The sequence below is a fragment of the Mus musculus genome, chromosome 10, assembly GCF_000001635.26.
Source record: "Mus musculus strain C57BL/6J chromosome 10, GRCm38.p6 C57BL/6J".
NCBI classification, from domain to species: domain Eukaryota; kingdom Metazoa; phylum Chordata; class Mammalia; order Rodentia; family Muridae; genus Mus; species Mus musculus.
Genome location: NC_000076.6, coordinates 26,338,828 through 26,357,231, shown reverse-complemented (window position 1 = coordinate 26,357,231; position 18,404 = coordinate 26,338,828). Strand labels below are relative to the sequence as shown.

Sequence of the window (18,404 nt, the reverse complement as noted above, 5' to 3'; positions counted from 1 at the left end):
GGTTCATTAGTCAGGGCTACCAGAGACTTGGTTAACTTGAGAATGTGAGGTGGTCCATTTAATAGGGAGATGCTCTCAAGGGAGGGTCAAGTTGAATAGCTTTGGTTTGGAGAAAAGGAAGTGTGTATGTGTGTGTGTGGAGAGAGAGAGAGATATAGAGATAGAGAGAGAGAGAGAGAGAGAGAGAGAGAGAGAGAGAGAGAGTGTGTGTGTCTGAGGATAGTGCCCCATACCATTTGTTTGCTGTACCATTCTAGCTGGCAGGAGAGCACTGGGAGACAGTACCATTGGTGATTAACGGCCATGGTCAGTGAGGTCACATATACTTTCTTTCTTTCTTTCTTTCTTTCTTTTTTTTTTTTTTTTTGAGACAGGGTTTCTCTGTATAGCCCTGGCTGTCCTGGAACTCACTCTGTAGACCAGGCTGGCCTCGAACTCAGAAATTCACCTGCCTCTGCCTCCCGAGTGCTGGGATTAAAGGCGTGTGCTACCACTGCCCGTGGGCACGTATACTTTTGGGAATCAAAAGTTGCACTGGTTTACTTGTTGACCCTCTGATCACCCAAACTGCCCTATCTGACATCATTTGTGGCTGGAAAGCATGAAAAGGGACTGATTCGGGAGGAAATACTGCCTCTTTCCTGGTAGCATGATCATGGGTGCACCTTTATGGTACTTTCTTAGGGAATCTCAGCATTATTTGCCAAGAGATTTGAGACCGGCATTTTGGCACCATGAGATGCTGTTTGTGGCTTATATGGCTCTATGGTACCTTCTGACTCCTGACATACATGGCAGGAACAAGAAGTAAAGTCTTCTGTGTGTTTGTGTGTTTGTGTCCATGTGCACAGGGGAAGAATTAAACAAGAAAGACTTGGGTGCCATAAAATAAACAGCTTTCCATACAGTGTTGCTGCTGGTGGGAAAACACTTCATCTGTTGTAGCTCTTCAGACTTCTGTGACAAAGTAGCCAGTGATTTCAGATGGAGATGTTAGGAAAGACAGTGTAGTGAATGTCCTTTACTATAACGGCTCAGAGGACACATCCATGGACCTGAGCGTGAAGGCAGTGGATGGGAACAGTGTTTACCAGTTTTGCTGGGGCTTTACAGGCTGAGTTCACTGTGTAATATTGGTGTCTTAAAGCAGAAGCACATTTACGCATTTCATAAAGTCCACAGTGAACATTTGCCACAGCTCTTGGAGAGTGCCAAGCAGGTTCTAGTGCTGGGATGTTTGTGCCTGCCTGCCGGCCTTAGGTAGGGGAAGGCCAAACACCCTGGTTACTCACTGTTTACCCAGCAGGGGTGTCAAGTTCTATCAGTACCACTCTTCTACAACACTGCCAGTGTCATCGAGATCCAGTCCGTTTCATGAACGAGGATTCATTCACCACTGAAGTACCAGTCTCTCCTGGCTTGTTTATTGTCAGTAGGGCATTTTCTTGATTAATGATTGGTGTTGGAGGGCCTAGCCCTCTGGGAGCAGTATTCCCCCTGGGCCTGTGGTCCTATAATATATAGTATAAGAAAGCAGACCATGAGGCATAAGCTAGGCTAGGAAGCAGCAGTCTTGCGAGCTCTCTGCTTCAGTTTCCTGCCTTGAGTTCCTGCCGAGACTTCCCTCAGTGATGACTGTCCTGAGAGTTGTAAGATAAAATAAACTCTGCCCTCCATGAGTTGGTTTTGGTAATGGTGTTTTATTACAGCAGTAGAAACAAAATCTTAACTCATTTAATATTTTCAATTTCCCTCACATAATTGTCCCCTGACCTCTCCTGCTCTGAGGATTAAGTCTTAGTAATGTATAATTCGGTCCTTGTGATGGACACTTCACACACTGAGAAATATCTTTTGGTTGATATTTTATTTAAAGCAATGAGGGGGAGAAAGAACAATGGCACATCTGGAAATTCTCAAAGGAAGAAAGTTTCTCATTCAAAGAAGCACAGAGTTTCTACAGACTGTTTAGGAATGCGCATGACATTGAAAGACGAACTTGCGAAGTCTTGAGCCTGGCATCATGGTGTGAGCATGTAATTTCATCATTTGGGAGGCTGAGGCAGGAGGATAAAATCAAGGCCAGCCTAAGCTTCATTCCAAGTTTTGAACAGCATATTACACAACAATATTCTGTCTAAAGAAAAAAAAAAAAACAAAAACAACTTGAAAATATGTAAGATCAAGAACATACATGATTCACCAAAGATCTGACCTACAGTTGGACAGTTCCCAGCACACTAATTTTATCTGGCCACTTGAGTTCCACTGATTAGTTGAAGACAAATTTCTCATATGCCTTTTTACTTATCCATTTTTGTCTGAATCACTAAAATATAAAAAGAGCTTTCCATTTAGAAACAAAAAGCAAAAAACCACATACTCCCTAGCTTGGTGGAATGTCCCTGTAATCCTAGCACATCGGAAGTAGAGACAGAAGACTCATGAGTTTGAGGCTGGCATAGTTGCAGGACTCTGTCTCTTGACCAAATCAAAATGGGCCAGAGGTGGCTCAATACCTCTGCATCTGATATCCCGAGGTCAACCCTCAAACCCACATGATGAAAGGAGAGACCTGAGTCCCTTCAAGTTAATGTCTGACCTCCATATGTGCACTCTGGCATGCAGGTGCCTCAACAGATACACACACAATGCATGCACATAAAATATAAATAAAATAAAAATATTTACTATTGCCTATCATCCCACCTTTAAAAAAGAAAAGCAGTGTTCCTCTAATACTCTGTCCAGTAATGTTTTTCTTAATAATTTGTGATTTGCGAGTTGGTGCCCCGTGACTGGGTACCATGTCTTCTTGTAAATATGCTTAGATCTAATTTCCATGTGCAGCTCCCGGTTGTGAACTCCGCCCCCCATTTCTTCTCTATGGGGGAAGCAAACGATTGTTCTGGACAGCAGCCACTTTTAGGCTTTTTGGTCTCAAATCTTAGTTATTGAAAACCCAAGTAGTTATTTTTTCTAATATTCTATGCATATTGATACTTACTGTGTTAAAAATAGGCTGATTGATTACTTACTTAAAAATAATGATAGTAAACTTACTGTATGATAATATACATAAACAATTTTTTATGAAAGGTAGCAAATATACAATAATAGCAGTCGTAAACGGGAGAAGTTGTAGCCTCCCACAGCCTTGAGCAGACTGGCTCAGACCTTGCTCCACTGAGAATGAGACCACCTGAGGTAGAGCCTTCCCACCTAGATGGTTCTATTGTTCTGTCACTCTGGAGCCGTTCCTCAAGACACTGCTACCTGCTGAGAGGCTGAGAGATTCCTGCGATGGCAGGCTACCCAGAGATTCACACCTTCCTGCCAAACTAGTGCTGTATGATGATAACTTGCTGTATGATAATATACATAAACACAATTTTTATGAAAGGTAGCAAATATACAATAATAGTAGTTGTAAATGGGAGAAGTTGATGTAGTTTTGTACTTGGGCAAACCTTTCTAATGTCTGACTTTAAGAGCGATAGCTGGATTCTTACCACTTCGCCTGCCTTTCATCTATTCCAGGCTGTTGTTTTGGCTAAAGTATATGAAAAAGGTCTGGTTTTATGTAGAGACAGGGTTGGAAAAGAGAGAGAGATTTTGCTTCTCTTTCAGTAATGGTGGAAATCTTTGATGTCCCAGCAAAACTCCACAAGGGGCAGTCTACCCTAAAGGTGGGTTGGTGTGCAGTTAGAAACCTGATGACTGAGGTTTCGCCCTCTGTTAAAATTTATTCATCTGAGAGTTGGAACCAATCCCTCCCGGGCTTACTGTTGTAACGCTATACCTTAGTCATTTGGAGAACATTTTTCCAATGAACTATGTAAATCTTCCAACTGTTGTCATATTTCATTAAGTTTAAAACACTTCATTTTCATTCCTGTCACTAGTCCATGTCCTTGGCAAAGTCTTGGCTGTTAGGAACCTTGTTAGTATCATAGTAAGTGTTTCAGCTGGATCAAACAAACTTGATTTCGTTCTGAAAAATCACATTCACATTTGCTGTGCTAGTAGGTCAGACATGTAATTGGTAGGTTAATATAGATTAATACAATAGACTAATACAGAATAATAGATTCAAAAATGGTGTCTTTTAAATCCACATTTTATTTTGTAGTTCCTTTATCTCAGAAAATTCCATTTTCTGAGAGTATAGTTAGGACAGGACTCAGTTACTTGAGGTCAGCTGTTCAAAAATATTAAATGGAACTGTCCAGAAGCAAACAATCTGTGAGTTTTGACGTGGTCCCGAGTCGTGTGAAGTCACAGAGTGTTTCACTCAACTCTACTCAGGAGTGAGTCCACTTTGGATCTAGTGAGCCTGTAGTGTGTGCACAAGCCCCTCCCCGCCTGCTAGGTACTTGGTGACTGTCATCTCAGTTATCAGATTGACTGTCCAAGTTCACAATGCTTATTTTCAAGTAAACCTCGTTTACTTCACATTGGCCCAGCTGCAATAGCAATGCTGTTGGTGACTTGATTAATGCAAAACAGAATGTTAATTGTTTAAATGAAAAGGTGGAGATGCTCATGCTCTGGAAAAAAGTGGTATAGCTCTGGGGGTGGCGTGTAGAGTGAGTGCTTCTCTTAATGCTAGCTGCAGTTTCTAACACCACAAAGTAAAACAGAAATGTAATCTATAGAGGGTTTGGAGGGCCTGAAACCTGCTGGGCAAGTACTCTCCCAGGGTCTCTATCCTCAGCCCCATTCACGATGCTTTGGAGCGGTTGTTTTTAGATGGATGAATCAAGAAAGTGAAGAAAGTAAAGGAAGCAGACGTGATAATGATAACTAAATCAGTGTGCATGTGAAGTATTTATACTCTCTCTCCCTTCTTCCAGGTTACACAATAAATCATGACTGAATCTGCATCTAGCACAAGTGGTCAAGAGTTTGATGTGTTTAGTGTTATGGACTGGAAGGATGGCGTTGGTACCCTACCAGGGAGTGATTTAAAGGTAGGCTTTCTTTATCATACACAAGTGTGTGTGTGTGTATATATATAATAAAAGGTGTAAATAAGTACATTTATTTATTTATTTATTGTATCTGCAGTCAGCTTGTTTTACAACGAAATACATGAAACAATGTACTTCAACGTATATACATGAAACAAAAATTCAAAGCAGTAAATAGAGTGTTCTGGCTTCATACAGTATGTGGTATTCTGTAGTAAATTTGCAAGCTACCTTATAATACTGATGGATTGCCGGGTTTTACCCCTTGGGCTAGGGGTCTGAAGAATAGTTTCAGTATGCTCTTAATCTGAGGAAGCCATCAAGACCTTTGAGGAGGATCGTCTGGTTTTGTTCTATGATGATGATAGCCAATATATATGGCAGTGCCAGACCTAGAAAGTCTAGCTTTTTGTATATTTTAGTAATGGCTTTGGGGGACCACATTCCCTGGGTCCTAGTGTCCTTATATAGAAGCTGGATAAAAAAAAAATGAAAACTTTGAATCGATAGAACTATTTACTATGCTATAAATAAGAATTTTGTATAACCACTTGTTCACCAGCATACTCTTCATGGGGTCCAGTCTGCCCACTGTATGTCTCCACTCTTCATGGGTCAGTCTGCTCATTGTATATATACTAGCCTACAATGTGTCTCCAGCCTTTATGGCTCAGTGTACACACTGTCTATGTGCTAACCTACTGTGTGTCTCCACTCTTCACGGGTCAGTCTGCCAACTAGCCTGCTCACTGTATATGTGCTAGCCCCACTGTGAATCTCTACTTTTCATGGCGTTCAGTCTGCCCCGTTGTGTATGTGCTAGCCCACCGTGAGTCTCCTGCTCTACTGAGCCTGCGTTAGGGCCATCTCTGCTGCTCCATGGAACACAGTTGTGCAAGCTCCCATCGGCCCCTGCTTCTCATTTCTAGTGTGATTTTTGCTCTGATCCTGTCTTTGGGACCTTGAACCTGTCTGTGGCCTGTGGCCTTTTAAACTTTGTGTTTGTATGCAGTCTCTCAGGTGTTTGAACTTCCTGTATCTCTAACAGGCTGTCACTTGGCCTGTCTCTATAAGACTTGTTCTGTGCTGCCTCAAATCGAAAATTTTGCCCCTAACTTAGGCTTCTTGAAATCTAATCCTTTTGATGGCTGCCTGACAAATATCTTAGCCCAGTCCCTGCCCTCACTGATCCTCAAGGGTACAATTTAAACATCTGCCTGCCGTTGGAAAAATGTTTGAGATTTTGGTTGGCTTAGGCTTAATTGAGCCGAAGAGCCAGTGTATGCGATTAGGGAAACAAAACCATTCCAGTGAGGGTTAGGGAAATCTGGAGAAGCTATTTTTAAAAGAGTACCAACATATAGTTAGAACTATTAAATTCTGGCAGTCCTTTATACCATAGGGTAACAGGAGTCTAAAGTAATATATGATCTACTGTAAAATAACTAAGAAAGAAGATTTCAAAGGTTTTTATTATGTAGAAATAGAAATGTTTGAGGAGGTAGGAATGCTAATTCCCCCATCTGAACATTACATATTGTGTATGTATATGGGAATAGCATATGGCACTCATAAGTATGCACACACACTTTGTATCCACTCAAAATCATTAAAAAGAAGATGTTTCCAGTTTTGGTTTTGTGTGATGAGAAGTTATAGACTTAGTTAATTCTTCTGGGTCATGACAGCTCTGCAGTAAAGGAAGTAAATACAAGAACAAATGGGACTCAAGCTGTTCTGACATTCTGCAGGTGCCACCTGTGTGACTTGTGGTGGGCAAAGAAAGCTGATAGCATTTAAATAGAAAAAAAAAAAGCTATTTTTCAAGCTCCAATCATGTCAGCCATATGTTAGCATGTGACCTTTGTCCAGTTGCCTAACGTCAGGGACTGCAGAGGTAGCTCAGCAGTTAAGAGCATGTTCTGCTTTGGTAGGACCTGACTCTGGTTTGACTGGACAGCTCACATTTCCCTGTAAAGCCAGTGCCAGGGGATCTTTATGAACTCTAAGGGTAATTATACTCACAGCCCCTCCCTCCATCCTTGCCACATAGACACAATTAACAATAAAGTAAAACCTATGGAAGAGTCTCTAAAACCCTTACATGTTGTAAGCTTTATCTGAAAAAATGGGAGTCGACAGAATCCATAAACTCACAGGTGTGAGACAGCGGTGATGGTGAAAGACTGCAAACTGATACAAGTTGCGCATTCTCTGACTATATTATGAAAATTACTCTCCTGCATTTTCATACATGATATGTTTTATATGTCAGGTACACGATGAAATTTATAACTTTGTTTTAGTTAGCCTTTGGCAAAAGGGGAGTTCCCATCCCTAAGAAATCTGGATTGCTTTTTAAGTTTTCTAAGCAATGGATTTTAGAAATTAACCTATTATTTTTATTAAGATAATCAGGCAATTAAGTCATTTAGGGTTTTAGTATCAGGCTTGTTAGATATGACTTTTACACTCATGTAATTATAGGGTAATTACCATGTGTCCAATCTACCTATGGGCAGTAGACGGTTGGATACCTTACTTTAGTAATTTAAAGAGTAGAGGAAAGGCACAGAGGCACTAAGTCTGAACCCACAGCACCCATGGACAAAGTAGCCCAGTGGCAGAGAGGGCTGGAGACAGGAGGCTTTCCGAAACTTTGCGGCCACCAACCTAATTTTAGGTTTAGAGAGAGGACTTTTCTCAGTGAAATAATAAGGTGGAGGGTGACAGACAGAACACAGACATTTACTTGGCCTCTGTATCGTATAGATGGTGTATGTAGCAGCATGCATGTTCATACAACACTCACACATACCTCTCTCTTTTTCTGTGTCTTTCTCACATACAGAATATATTATTTATAACCCTTCTTTCAATTTATAGCCTATAGTGTGAAGAGCAAAGGCCAGGCTGCTGCTCTTTAATGGTTTGTGTGTTTAGTGGTGCATGTCATAATAGTTTCCTCTGAAATTTAAACAGTCTACTGTGCTCCTTAAGGAGGAAGGTAAACCACTCAAAATAACTTAAGGAAGTCCCTGAAACTAAACAGATTCACTAGGCTCCTCCCTGCCAGCGTAAACAATAAAAGTTGAGAGTCTCTCTCAGAAGGGAAGTGTCAGGCTGCAAAGACCACTCCCATTCTAGCTGAGCTACGGAGAATTAGGCTAGCAGAGCTGCCTGGAGGTGCTTTGGATCAACTGAGTTATTTGGATAGGACCATTTCTAACCTGTGTGAGTAACTTGCAGACTGTAATCTGGGCTCCCGGTCCCAGCTTTGTGAGGTCTCATCTATGATGGGGTGAACTTTGGTGATTCAACTGCCTTTGAGTCTTTTTGTGCTCCTGTAAGTATCCCCAATAATAAATTTGTTCAACAAGTTGAACTGTGGTAGTATCTGAACTTTGGCTTGTCGTGGGCTTAGTATTGTCGTTGAGTAGATACATGTGTTGTGACTTCCCAAGGAAAGCTTTGTGATACACCATCTCACTGACTGGGTTACATAGGACTCTGTACATCAAAAATCTTGGTTAAGTAGTTAAACAATTAATTTTTTACTAAACCAAAATGCTGACAATTAGCGTAATTCATAAAATCTGCTTCTCTGCCCTTGTCACATCCTGGGCTAATTAAACATGATTATTTGAAATAAAGTACAAACATCTTTTTGGATGCAGAAGTGAGAGGAATAGGAAATAAACCCTCCGAGGGAGCGCTTTACCTGCAGTGTATCTCATCTTTTTATTTAGCATCTTCTATCTTTTTTTACTTAGTTATTGCAGCTCTGGGCCAGAGGAGACTGCGATGATTATCAAAACGATGTCTCTTAACACTGCCACAGTGCTGTCTAAAGACAGAGCATGCCAAGATCAACAGGCATGGGGAAAGGGTACACATTTGGAGAGGTTGAAACGTCCTTCAGCTGCAGGAACCAGGAAGCCTTTAAACACCACCAGTTACCATTTGAGCTGAAAATGCTCTTTGGGAGGACTTCTGGGTGCATGGGAAGAGAGCAGGAGCAGGGCTTCCAGAAGCAGTCACTTACTTCAGCAGGTCAAGTGCCCACTGCTGGTCAGGGAAAGACCATGCTCATCACCGCAGCATTTCTGCATAAATAAGCTTCAGAGGTTTTATGCAAATTGTTCTTTGAAAATGCAAATACGATTTTGTAGAGTAAGGGCTCTGGGCTAGCCTTAGGAGAGTTGCCACTTCAGAAAGGTGCCTGACAGGGCTTCCCAAGGCCTGAGAACTTTCTTTACCTGAATTAATTTTTCTTCTTTCCTTTCTTTCTTTTTTTCTTTCTTTCTCTCCTTTTTTCCTCTCTTTCTTTCCCATCCTGATCCCACCTCCCCACCCCCATCCAGACCCCTCCTCTTATTCCCCCTCCCTTTCTCTGCTGAGGAGGAAGCTTCCCCCCTCCTCCCCCCACATCCATTCACTGCAGGACTAGGCATATCCTTTCCCACTGAGGCCAGACGAGGCAGCCTAGTGCGAGGAACGGGATCTGCAGGACGGTAGGCAAGTCTACCTGAATTTCTAAGGTTGTCTGAAATATTTCTCCAGAGAGAAATCCGTCGAGTCAGAAGTAGCTCAGTCTTTTGGAGTCCTTTGGTACAATGTGGCTCCTCCCCTGAGAGCGATACTGTCTTATCTAGTGAGAGTAATTGCTCCTCAGAGAGCAGACCTGCAATGGCCCACTGTAGAATCCAACACCATCTTCTTAATGCATGGCTTTGCCTTCTCAGTTAATGTTTAAACAGTGTAGTGACCAGACATCTTTGTCCTTAAAACACATTGGTAATTGGCATTTAGGTTTTTTAGGTTTTTTTTTTTTTTTAACACCAAAAGTAATAAAATGAAAATGGGAACCTTGATAGTTCCTTTTAGTTTTCTAATATTAAAGAGACCCCAAAGAAGGTCAAGAGCTTCTGCCCCTACATGCAAAAATAAAGGACAGCATCAGCAAAGGTGGCTCAGGGCAAGCCAGATAAACAAAGCCTTGTGGCTGTGCAGATATCTGAAGCGTCATTCTTTCATTACTGACCTGGATGGATTCATACGTAGAAAAAGCTGCCATGCCAACCTTATCTTTGTCTCACTTAATTAATTGCTTTTGTAAAAGTTTATAATTTGGCCGGGCAGTGGTGCTGCACGCCTTTAATCCCAGCACTTGGGAGGCAGAGGCAGACGGATTTCTGAGTTCGAGGCCAGCCTGGTCCACAGAGTGAGTTTCAGGACAGCCAGGGCTACACAGAGAAACCCTGTCTCAAAAAAAAAAAAAAAGTTTATCATTTGATATACTCAGTTGGAGAGTGGAGCACTTGAGAAATTTTATATCACTCCAAAGCCTTCATAAAAACTTAGAGAACCTGCGAGTTTAACTGGGGAAACAGAAGGAAATGCATTGGTCTTTCTGGAATCCTGTCATTGGTCATCTAGTTTCATTAGCACATCCAAAATCTAGGAAGAGAACGCCACCAGAAACTTCAATCTATCTGCCTTTTTACGTAGAGTGAGCTGAGCACACTTTGAGGGTTTCATACCCGAGCTGAAGAATCACAGGGAGGGCAGATGTTGTCTAAGTTTTGGGGTTTTAGGGTACCTTTGAGGTATGGTGAAGCCTACGGATCCTAGCCCTGCAAGTGTGCATATAGCTTCCTCTTACACCTGTTTCAGGCATCAGCCCTTGGTGTCCATCCTTGGTCTCTGGCTCGGGGCTGTGTCCCCAAGTGACACCGCATGTCTGCTTTGTACTTAGGCTGTCCGTTATGGCAGTAATGTTAGCAGAGGAGAAGATGGCTAAGGTTAAGTGTGTTCGTAGAGATATTATTACCTTTTAGCTTCAAGAGTATTTACCCTTCCAAGTGTCGGACCTGCACTTTCCAACAAGAGATTCGGTCTGGTGTCCTTTTTGGGGTGTTTATAATGCAGGGTGGTTTGCAACTTAGCAACCATTAGGATCCCTTCTGTCTACTCTAAATGTCTGGTGCAATTTCTCACATCTTGCACTTGTCAAGTAAGAATATGTTAGTGTGAATTACAAGTAACAAAAGAATTACCCTTCTTAGTGAATCATTGAAAAACTGAACTCAGAAGTGATTTTTGTATCACTTTCTTTAATATCATTAAATAATGATTGTAGTGGCTTGTTTTATCTACTCTTGCCCAGTAGATGGTACTGTCAGCCTTACTTTGAAGAGTTGCTAGTTGAGTAATTCTTTTTTTGTGTGTGAACTTTAAGTTTTCTTTTTTCAAAAAAGTTATTTTTAGTTCTTGTCCATGAAATGGACTTTCACTATTTTCTGAACTGGCATGGACACTACTTATGCGATGCACATTGCCTGTGAATTTATTTTCAGAATACATAAAAGGGAGTAGACACTCCCATATTCCTAAACTATTTCAATTCATTCCATCTAGAAAGTATTTAATGATTTTATACAATGAGTGTGGAATATATATATATATATATATATATATCCTGCTAACAGCCATGAATCCTGATTGCTATTCTGTTTTATGGAAAGTATAAAGAGTGAAGAAAAACATTTAGATCCATGAATTTTTGAGTCAGAGAGAACAGAGTCCCTGCCATGGTACAACAGCAGTAATTTAAGCCTTCTTGAATAGAAACCGGTTGGTGCAGAAACCTGCTTTCTGTGCAGCTGGCATGGGGTGACCGGAAGCTTGTAGGGTCAGGAAGGAGAACTCCAGGACTTGGGAGTGACCTTTCTCTTCCGTGACCTGCTGGCATGCTGGCATGTGGTAGACTTGTTCAGTTCTTATGGTTATTTATTCATTTTCTCCTTGCTGCTTGGGAAACCTGGAGCTAAAATTGGTGGAGAATTTTTGAGAGTAGTGAAAGAAAATGGAAGTGTGGTGCTGGGGAGGGTATAGCTTATGCATTTTCATCTTGGATATAAGGAGAAAGGTGAAGGGCCATTATGTCCTTCTCTTTGAACTATGCCTGCTCTAGTGAGATGAATCAATTCCTAGGGGATAGAGGGGAGAATTCCCCTTTTGTAACTTTGCTAAGTAAATAATAGTAGGGGGCTGGAGAGATGGCTCAGCAGGTAAAAGCACTGACTGCTCTTCTGAAGGTCCTGAGTTCAATTCCCAGCAACCACATGGTGGCTCACAACCATCTGTAACAAGATCTGACGCCCTCTTCTGGTGTGTCTGAAGACAGCTACAGTGTACTTACATATAATATTTAAATCCTAAAAGAACCCTAGTATTAAATAAATAAAAATCTTAATAAAAATGTGTCAGAAGTACCAGTTAGAAGTGTTGGGCCACTTTCTATATGCATGGCTGTAGGGGCACCTACTGTTGCCTTCTAATCCCTCTCAGCCCCAAATTTATTTAAAAAAGGGGGGGGCTTACTGTTATTAAAAAACTCATCCAAAATAGAATTGTTCCACTCCTGGCAGGTGCTTAGTGTGCTAAAAGCCTGTGTGTCTGCAGTGAAATAAATAACACCCCAGGAGTTTCCTTATAAATTTCCGTGTTTTTCTCTTCCATGTTCTTGCCAGTTTCGAGTAAATGAGTTTGGAGCTTTGGAAGTTATCACAGACGAAAGCGAGATGGAAAGTGTTAAGAAAGCTACAGCCACTACCACATGGATGGTCCCAACTGCTCAAGACGGTAAGGCCACCCAACCGCTGCTTAGATCTTCGCATTGAGTGCTTTGAAACCAGACTTTTATAGGAGGCCAGACTTTGAAAGCCCTGGGTTACTTCTGTGTTTCATGTTCCTATATAATTTTTTTTTTTTGTAATGAAACAGACAGGAGCCAGACTTTCTATTTTAAAATAATTATAAACTGCCTCATTTCTAGTGCCAGATCTGTAATAGCACAAAGTTAGTTGCAAATTTTCAAGTAAACCCAAGTTGATAATGGCCTTCCTAGTTGATTCAGCCAAAAAGCCTGGCACTTTGTTATTTTTTTCTACTCCGATAGTTTTAAGTTACACATATATGCTGATGATTCCGATCTATCTCCAGCCCCGACTTCTCCCCCGAGCTCCAGGCCCGTATTTCCACCTGCCTACTGGACATCTCCACCTGGATGTCCCACAGGTACCTCAAACTCCACAAGTCTGAAATGCAATTTATTTTCCTTTTCTTTCTCCCTTTTCCTAAACCTGCTCTTTTCCTCAGTAACCCGTATTTCAGCCGATGGTAGCGCCATCTACACGGTGCATAATCAAGAAATCGAGGAGTCATCCCGAATTTGTTTCACCCATCGGTTTTCTAATGCTCTCGGTTTTTATTCCCTAAATGTGTCTCAGATCTGGCTGTCACTACAGCAACTCCCTGACTTTAGGCCTCTAACCCTCACTTAATCTATCATAGAAGGCTCTTAAATAATCATCGCTTCTAACTCACCCCTCCCCGATTTATCCTGCACCCTGACGTCAGCGGGGCTTATGTAGACTGCTCACTTGCTTCCTTGTTCATTTCTCCTTGCCTTTGCTGACCTAGCAAAGACTTCAAAGACCTGGAGGCTTGCTCCCACCTGCTTGCTTCTCTGTGCAACTTCTCTGCTTGCAACTCTGTCACCTTCTCTGTGTCTTGTGCTTATGGCTCAAGCAGTATGGACCTACATGTCACTGTCCCAGATCATCCTGTGGTTTCTGCTTCCCTGCCTTTGTTCATGCCGGATTTGGTTTGTTTGTTTGTTTGTTTCTGATTTAGAGGCCATTTCTTTCTTTGTCTTTTTTTTTTTTTTTTTTTTTTTTTTTGCCTTAAAAACCCTGATGAGGGGCTGTGTCAGAAACTTTTTCTCGACCTTACCCCTGGCTGAGTGAACCACTTCTTCCTCTGCAGTTCAAAAACTTCCTTGCACTTCTATGACTGCATGCATCCACACGATTATAAGCACCAGGTTTCTTGTGTGGCTTCTCTTCTAGCCTGTGAGCTGTCTTGGACAAGGTCCACACTGACATAATCAGTGTCCAGTATAAATTGGTGACTAACAAATGTTTGCTGAATGATTCGGGCAGAAGGGAATATGAGGTCCTAAATAATTCGGATAATTATGATCCAGGAGATTAATTACATTAAAATTGTATGTGTTAATTTAGACAACTAAGTAAAAACCGCTCTCATCAAAATGTTGTACACATGAAACAACACGCGTGAGCTTTTTAGCTTTATCCAAGATTGACGTGTAGATTGGAACTTGTAGACCAATAGTATTAAATCTAGTAACTAATTCCAGTTATTTTTATTCTATTTTGAACTCTATGGAGAAAGCCAAGTTCTCATGCTTATCCTCTTTGGAGATGTGTTACTGTTGAGATAGGTCTTACTATGTAGACAAGCAAATCTCACACTCAAAGAAATCTGCCTGCCTCTGCTTTCCCACAGGCCCTTTTTCAAGATTTTTTTTTTTTTTTTAGTAGAACTGATTCAACTGATTACTGCCAAGCTTAGCCCCTCCCCCCAACTTTATCGTTCAATCACTGATTCATTCAACAAACATTATTCTTTATTGTGCTGCTAACAAAATTAGTAGAAGAGAAAGTTTAAATATACATGCCTTCTAGCTTGGTTGTAATATTTCGTCTTCTTTTCATCTTCTAGTCTTTTCAGAGAAGACTGGGGTACCCTTCAGGCTGAAGGAGCAATCAAAAGCAGACGGGCTTCAGTTTTGTGAGAACTGTTGTCAGTATGGCAACGGAGATGAATGTCTTTCGGGAGGAAAGTATTGCAGCCAGAATTGTGCTCGGCATGCCAAAGACAAGTAGGTCCCTTTCCCTTCCATCTCTAAAGTGGATCAGAGACTTCCAGATCACAGGATCTGGGGAGACTGTGTACCATAGGACATCTGTTTCCCCCCTCAAACTTGTCTCTTAGACTTTCTCTCCAGTAACAGATGGGCCTTGACCCCTGCATTAGATGTAGTGCCTTCTCTCACACTTGGTCCATCACAGTAGTAATGTTCTGTCTCTGTGGTCGACCACTGTTGCCATTAATTTCATTGTTTCAAATAAAGAGTGCTCAGGTATTTCTGACCTATGGACACAGTTAGATGGTACTGATACTCATAACACACTTGTTTATATTTTTTGGAATCCTGAGGTAACTCTGTTGAAACACCACACAGAGAATAGAGGTACCACTGGTAAGATGGGCAGTCAACTCCTTGGAACTAGAGATAATATAGTAGGTCCTCATAGGATGGCTTCAGTGTGCACACAGTGTGCCACCAACCCATCCGAGGACTATTTAACAAAATGCAACCTAGGAACAAAAAGATGTGTTCCTTGCATATAATAGTATAGGACAAAATAAATGACTTGACATTTATTTTTAAATCTAGTTTAATTTTTTTTTAATGTAGTTATAGCTGGGCGGTGGTGGCTTTAATCCCAGCACTTGGGAGGCAGAGGCAGGCGAATTTCTGAGTTCGAGGCCAGCCTGGTCTACAGAGTGAGTTCCAGGTCAGCCAGGACTACACAGAGAAACCCTGTCTCAAAAAAAAAAAAAAAAAAAAAAAAAAAACAAAACAAACAAACAAAAATGTAGTTATATAGATATTTTGCCTACATGTATATCTATGTACCACATGCATGCCTCAGATGTCAAAAGGGGTCTTCAGTTTCCCTAGAACTGTATTTATAGACAATTATGAGCCACCAGGTGGTGTTTGGAATAGAACCTGGGTCCTTTGAAAGAGCAGCCATTGTTCTTAGCCATGGAGCCATCTTTCTAGTCCCTTGGCTTTTATGTTTCAGTGGAGATTCTCACATATCCTAATCAATGTAGAAATTGCTGATTGTTTTGTATTGGCAAACTGATTACAAATTTACCATTGGTCTTTTCTACTAGATTTGCCAATCTTAAAATTGCTAGGACTTTGGTTTCTATTTGCCCTGGAAACATATATCTGTAAATAATTGATTCTTTTATTATCATGGCAGACAAGCCATTATAAACTCATTAGGATCCATAGTATATATATTGCTAGTTCCCTTTTGAAATTAATATATAAAACAATTTCCAGTTTCTATGTATGCAGACAGATCTATGAACTATGATTTAATGTTCTCTATATGTATGATATGCTAATGCCTATGGACCACTCTTGGTAATTAAACATTTCCTTTGGAGAGCATTTTTTAAAAATAATTTTTGCATCGATAGTCCACATGTAGATGTTTGATGGGTGTTGTTTCCTGTCACTGTTTTGGGGTTATAAACACAACAGAGATCAAAAGGATGAACGGGATGGAGGCGAAGACAACGATGAGGAAGATCCTAAGTGTAGTCGAAAGAAAAAGCCAAAATTGTCTCTGAAGGCGGACTCCAAGGACGATGGAGAAGAGAGAGATGATGAAATGGTTAGTAGCCCTTATGTGTCCATTCAGAGGCATGCGCAGTCATCTTGGGCTGCCGCTGGCCACCAGATCTGTTCTGGAGTCAGTTGTTCGAGTTAGTGAATGCTAGTTAAGGGATCATTTCTGTCCCGAGATTCAATGGGTTGGCAATACGGAGGAGTAAGACATGTAGCTGGAATTAGGTCCTTCTTCCTGAAGACCTTGTGCTCTGGCTAAGGAGGCATGATATGCAAAAGAACCGATATCAGTTTCTCCTCAGTGCTATGTTGGCATTTAACATAGAGCATTAGGATTGGCTAACTAGCTTACGTTGGCTATTACGGGAGGGCTCCAAGCAAGACAGGAACGTTGAGATGTGAACCGTGAGGAGGAGCCAGCTATGTGCATTGAGCACTTTGCAAGACACAACCCAAAGTGAGTACAGCTGTAGCTCATTAGGTAGGAGGGACGGACATCAAAGTCACAGGTGCACAGAGGATTAGGGCAAAGCGGAATGAGGAAGCTGAGGCCAGTGTGACTGGATCAGGTCAACTTTATGGCTTCCTGAGTATAGTGGGAAAACACTGTGAAGTTAAAGGCAAGGGGATGCTGTGTTGGATTTGTTTTGGCATGACCAGTTTGCTTTGACCCAGATAAGTAGGGGTATAGTCAGGAAAAGCAGTTAGATAATCTTGCAGTGTCATAGCCCTTACGTGGTAGAGGGTCATGTGAGGTTAGATTAGGTGGTTTTTGTTAGAGTTAGGTAGGGTTCTGAGGATATAAGAAGAGAAGAATCAGGGATTCTAAGAACTGCAGATTTCTGGATTGAACAAATGCCTGGAATGTGAACTCAAGGGTGATGGAAAAAAAAGCTCTGCAGAGGCCTTTCAGGGGGTGCAGAGTTTGTTGCACTTGGTACCTCCACATCTCAAACGTGTTAGGCAGACAGACAGAAACATGAAGTCAGGAAAAGGAAGCTAGCGATAGAGGATGAGGTTATTTAGGATACAGATGATCTCGAGGGATGGGGGGATGGTTGTCAGTAAAGCATTTGCCGTGTGAATATAAGGACCTAAGTTTTGATTTCCAGGACCTGTACAAAAAGGTAGGGACCGTAGCTCCTAGTGGCTGTGGAGGCAGAAGGATTCCTGGAGCTCACTGACCTGAAGTGCTAGCCACTGGGAGATCCTGACTCACAGGAAGACTGGCAAGAGCTCGAGGAATGGCACCCAGGGCCTTCCTCTGAGCTCAGTAGCACTTCAAGTTGTTCCTACCCCTCCTCGCACCTCCAGGCTAGAGTGGAATAGAGGTTGAATGGGTGCAGGCATCAGCAGTGAGCCTGGGTAAGAGACCAGTAGGTCTGAGGAGAGCAGGCAGAGTCATGGAGCTAAGACCAGGATGTTTTAAGGAGGAGGGAGCTCTTCCAAAGAGCAACTGGAAATGCTCTCTTCCAGTGACTCAGTTCAAAACCAACATGCTCTCAAGCGGACCATAGTGTTTTCTTTAAGAGCTAGGAAGTGAAACGGAAACACAGATCCACAGCAAAAAGCTTTTTGACAGACCTCAAAATTTTCCTGGAGACCAACCTCATGATCCTGTAAATGTAAAACTTTTCTTTCTCGCTCTAGGAGAACAAACAAGATGGAAGGATCCTGAGGGGTTCTCAGAGAGCCAGAAGGAAAAGACGCGGGGATTCTGCCGTCTTAAAGCAAGGTGAGCTGATGATGGAAATGTTGTGCTGACTCAGTGGCCCTGAAATGTGTCACAGGAACGTCCAGTCTTTTATCGTACTCCACAGTCACAGAGAATTCTTTGAGTTTCTCCTTGGTGTGGTTTTTCTCCATAAAAACGAAGGCTTGACGTAACCGTTTAGGAAAGTTCACTAATTTTCAAGTTGTTACCATGTATGTATGGAATACCTCCTTTTATTTACAAGTATATCCATCAAGGGGGTAGTTCCTGCTTCTGCCCCTTTACCCATTTCCCAAGATGTTACATGTTCAATTGTGCTCTCTCAAGCACATGCTTCCAGAGTGGCCCTGTCTCTTCCTGCTTCCCTTAAAGCCAGAGCTTATAAACCCAGTCGATCTCAGGTCCTCTTCCT

The 18,404-nt window shown here is 41.8% G+C and overlaps 1 protein-coding gene across 11 annotated transcripts in view; it reads left to right on the top strand.

Moving 5' to 3' along the window:
- The window catches only part of L3mbtl3 (L3MBTL3 histone methyl-lysine binding protein), a 101,576-nt gene that overhangs the window by 18,805 nt on the left and 64,367 nt on the right, over positions 1–18,404 (top strand). For 4 of the 11 annotated variants that reach the window (XM_006512732.4, XM_006512733.3, NM_172787.3 and 1 more), the window contains exons 2-7: positions 4,857–4,973; positions 12,509–12,620; positions 12,981–13,055; positions 14,565–14,724; positions 16,192–16,324; positions 17,929–18,013. In XM_006512732.4, coding sequence (XP_006512795.1) covers positions 4,872–4,973; positions 12,509–12,620; positions 12,981–13,055; positions 14,565–14,724; positions 16,192–16,324; positions 17,929–18,013 — 667 coding nt within the window. In that variant the 5' untranslated portion in view covers positions 4,857–4,871. Of the gene's footprint in view, positions 1–4,856; positions 4,974–9,337; positions 9,492–12,508; positions 12,621–12,980; positions 13,056–14,564; positions 14,725–16,191; positions 16,325–17,928; positions 18,014–18,404 lie in introns of those variants that run through there. The other 7 variants (XM_006512735.4, XM_030245081.1, NM_001347467.2 and 4 more) reach the window with 5 other exon arrangements.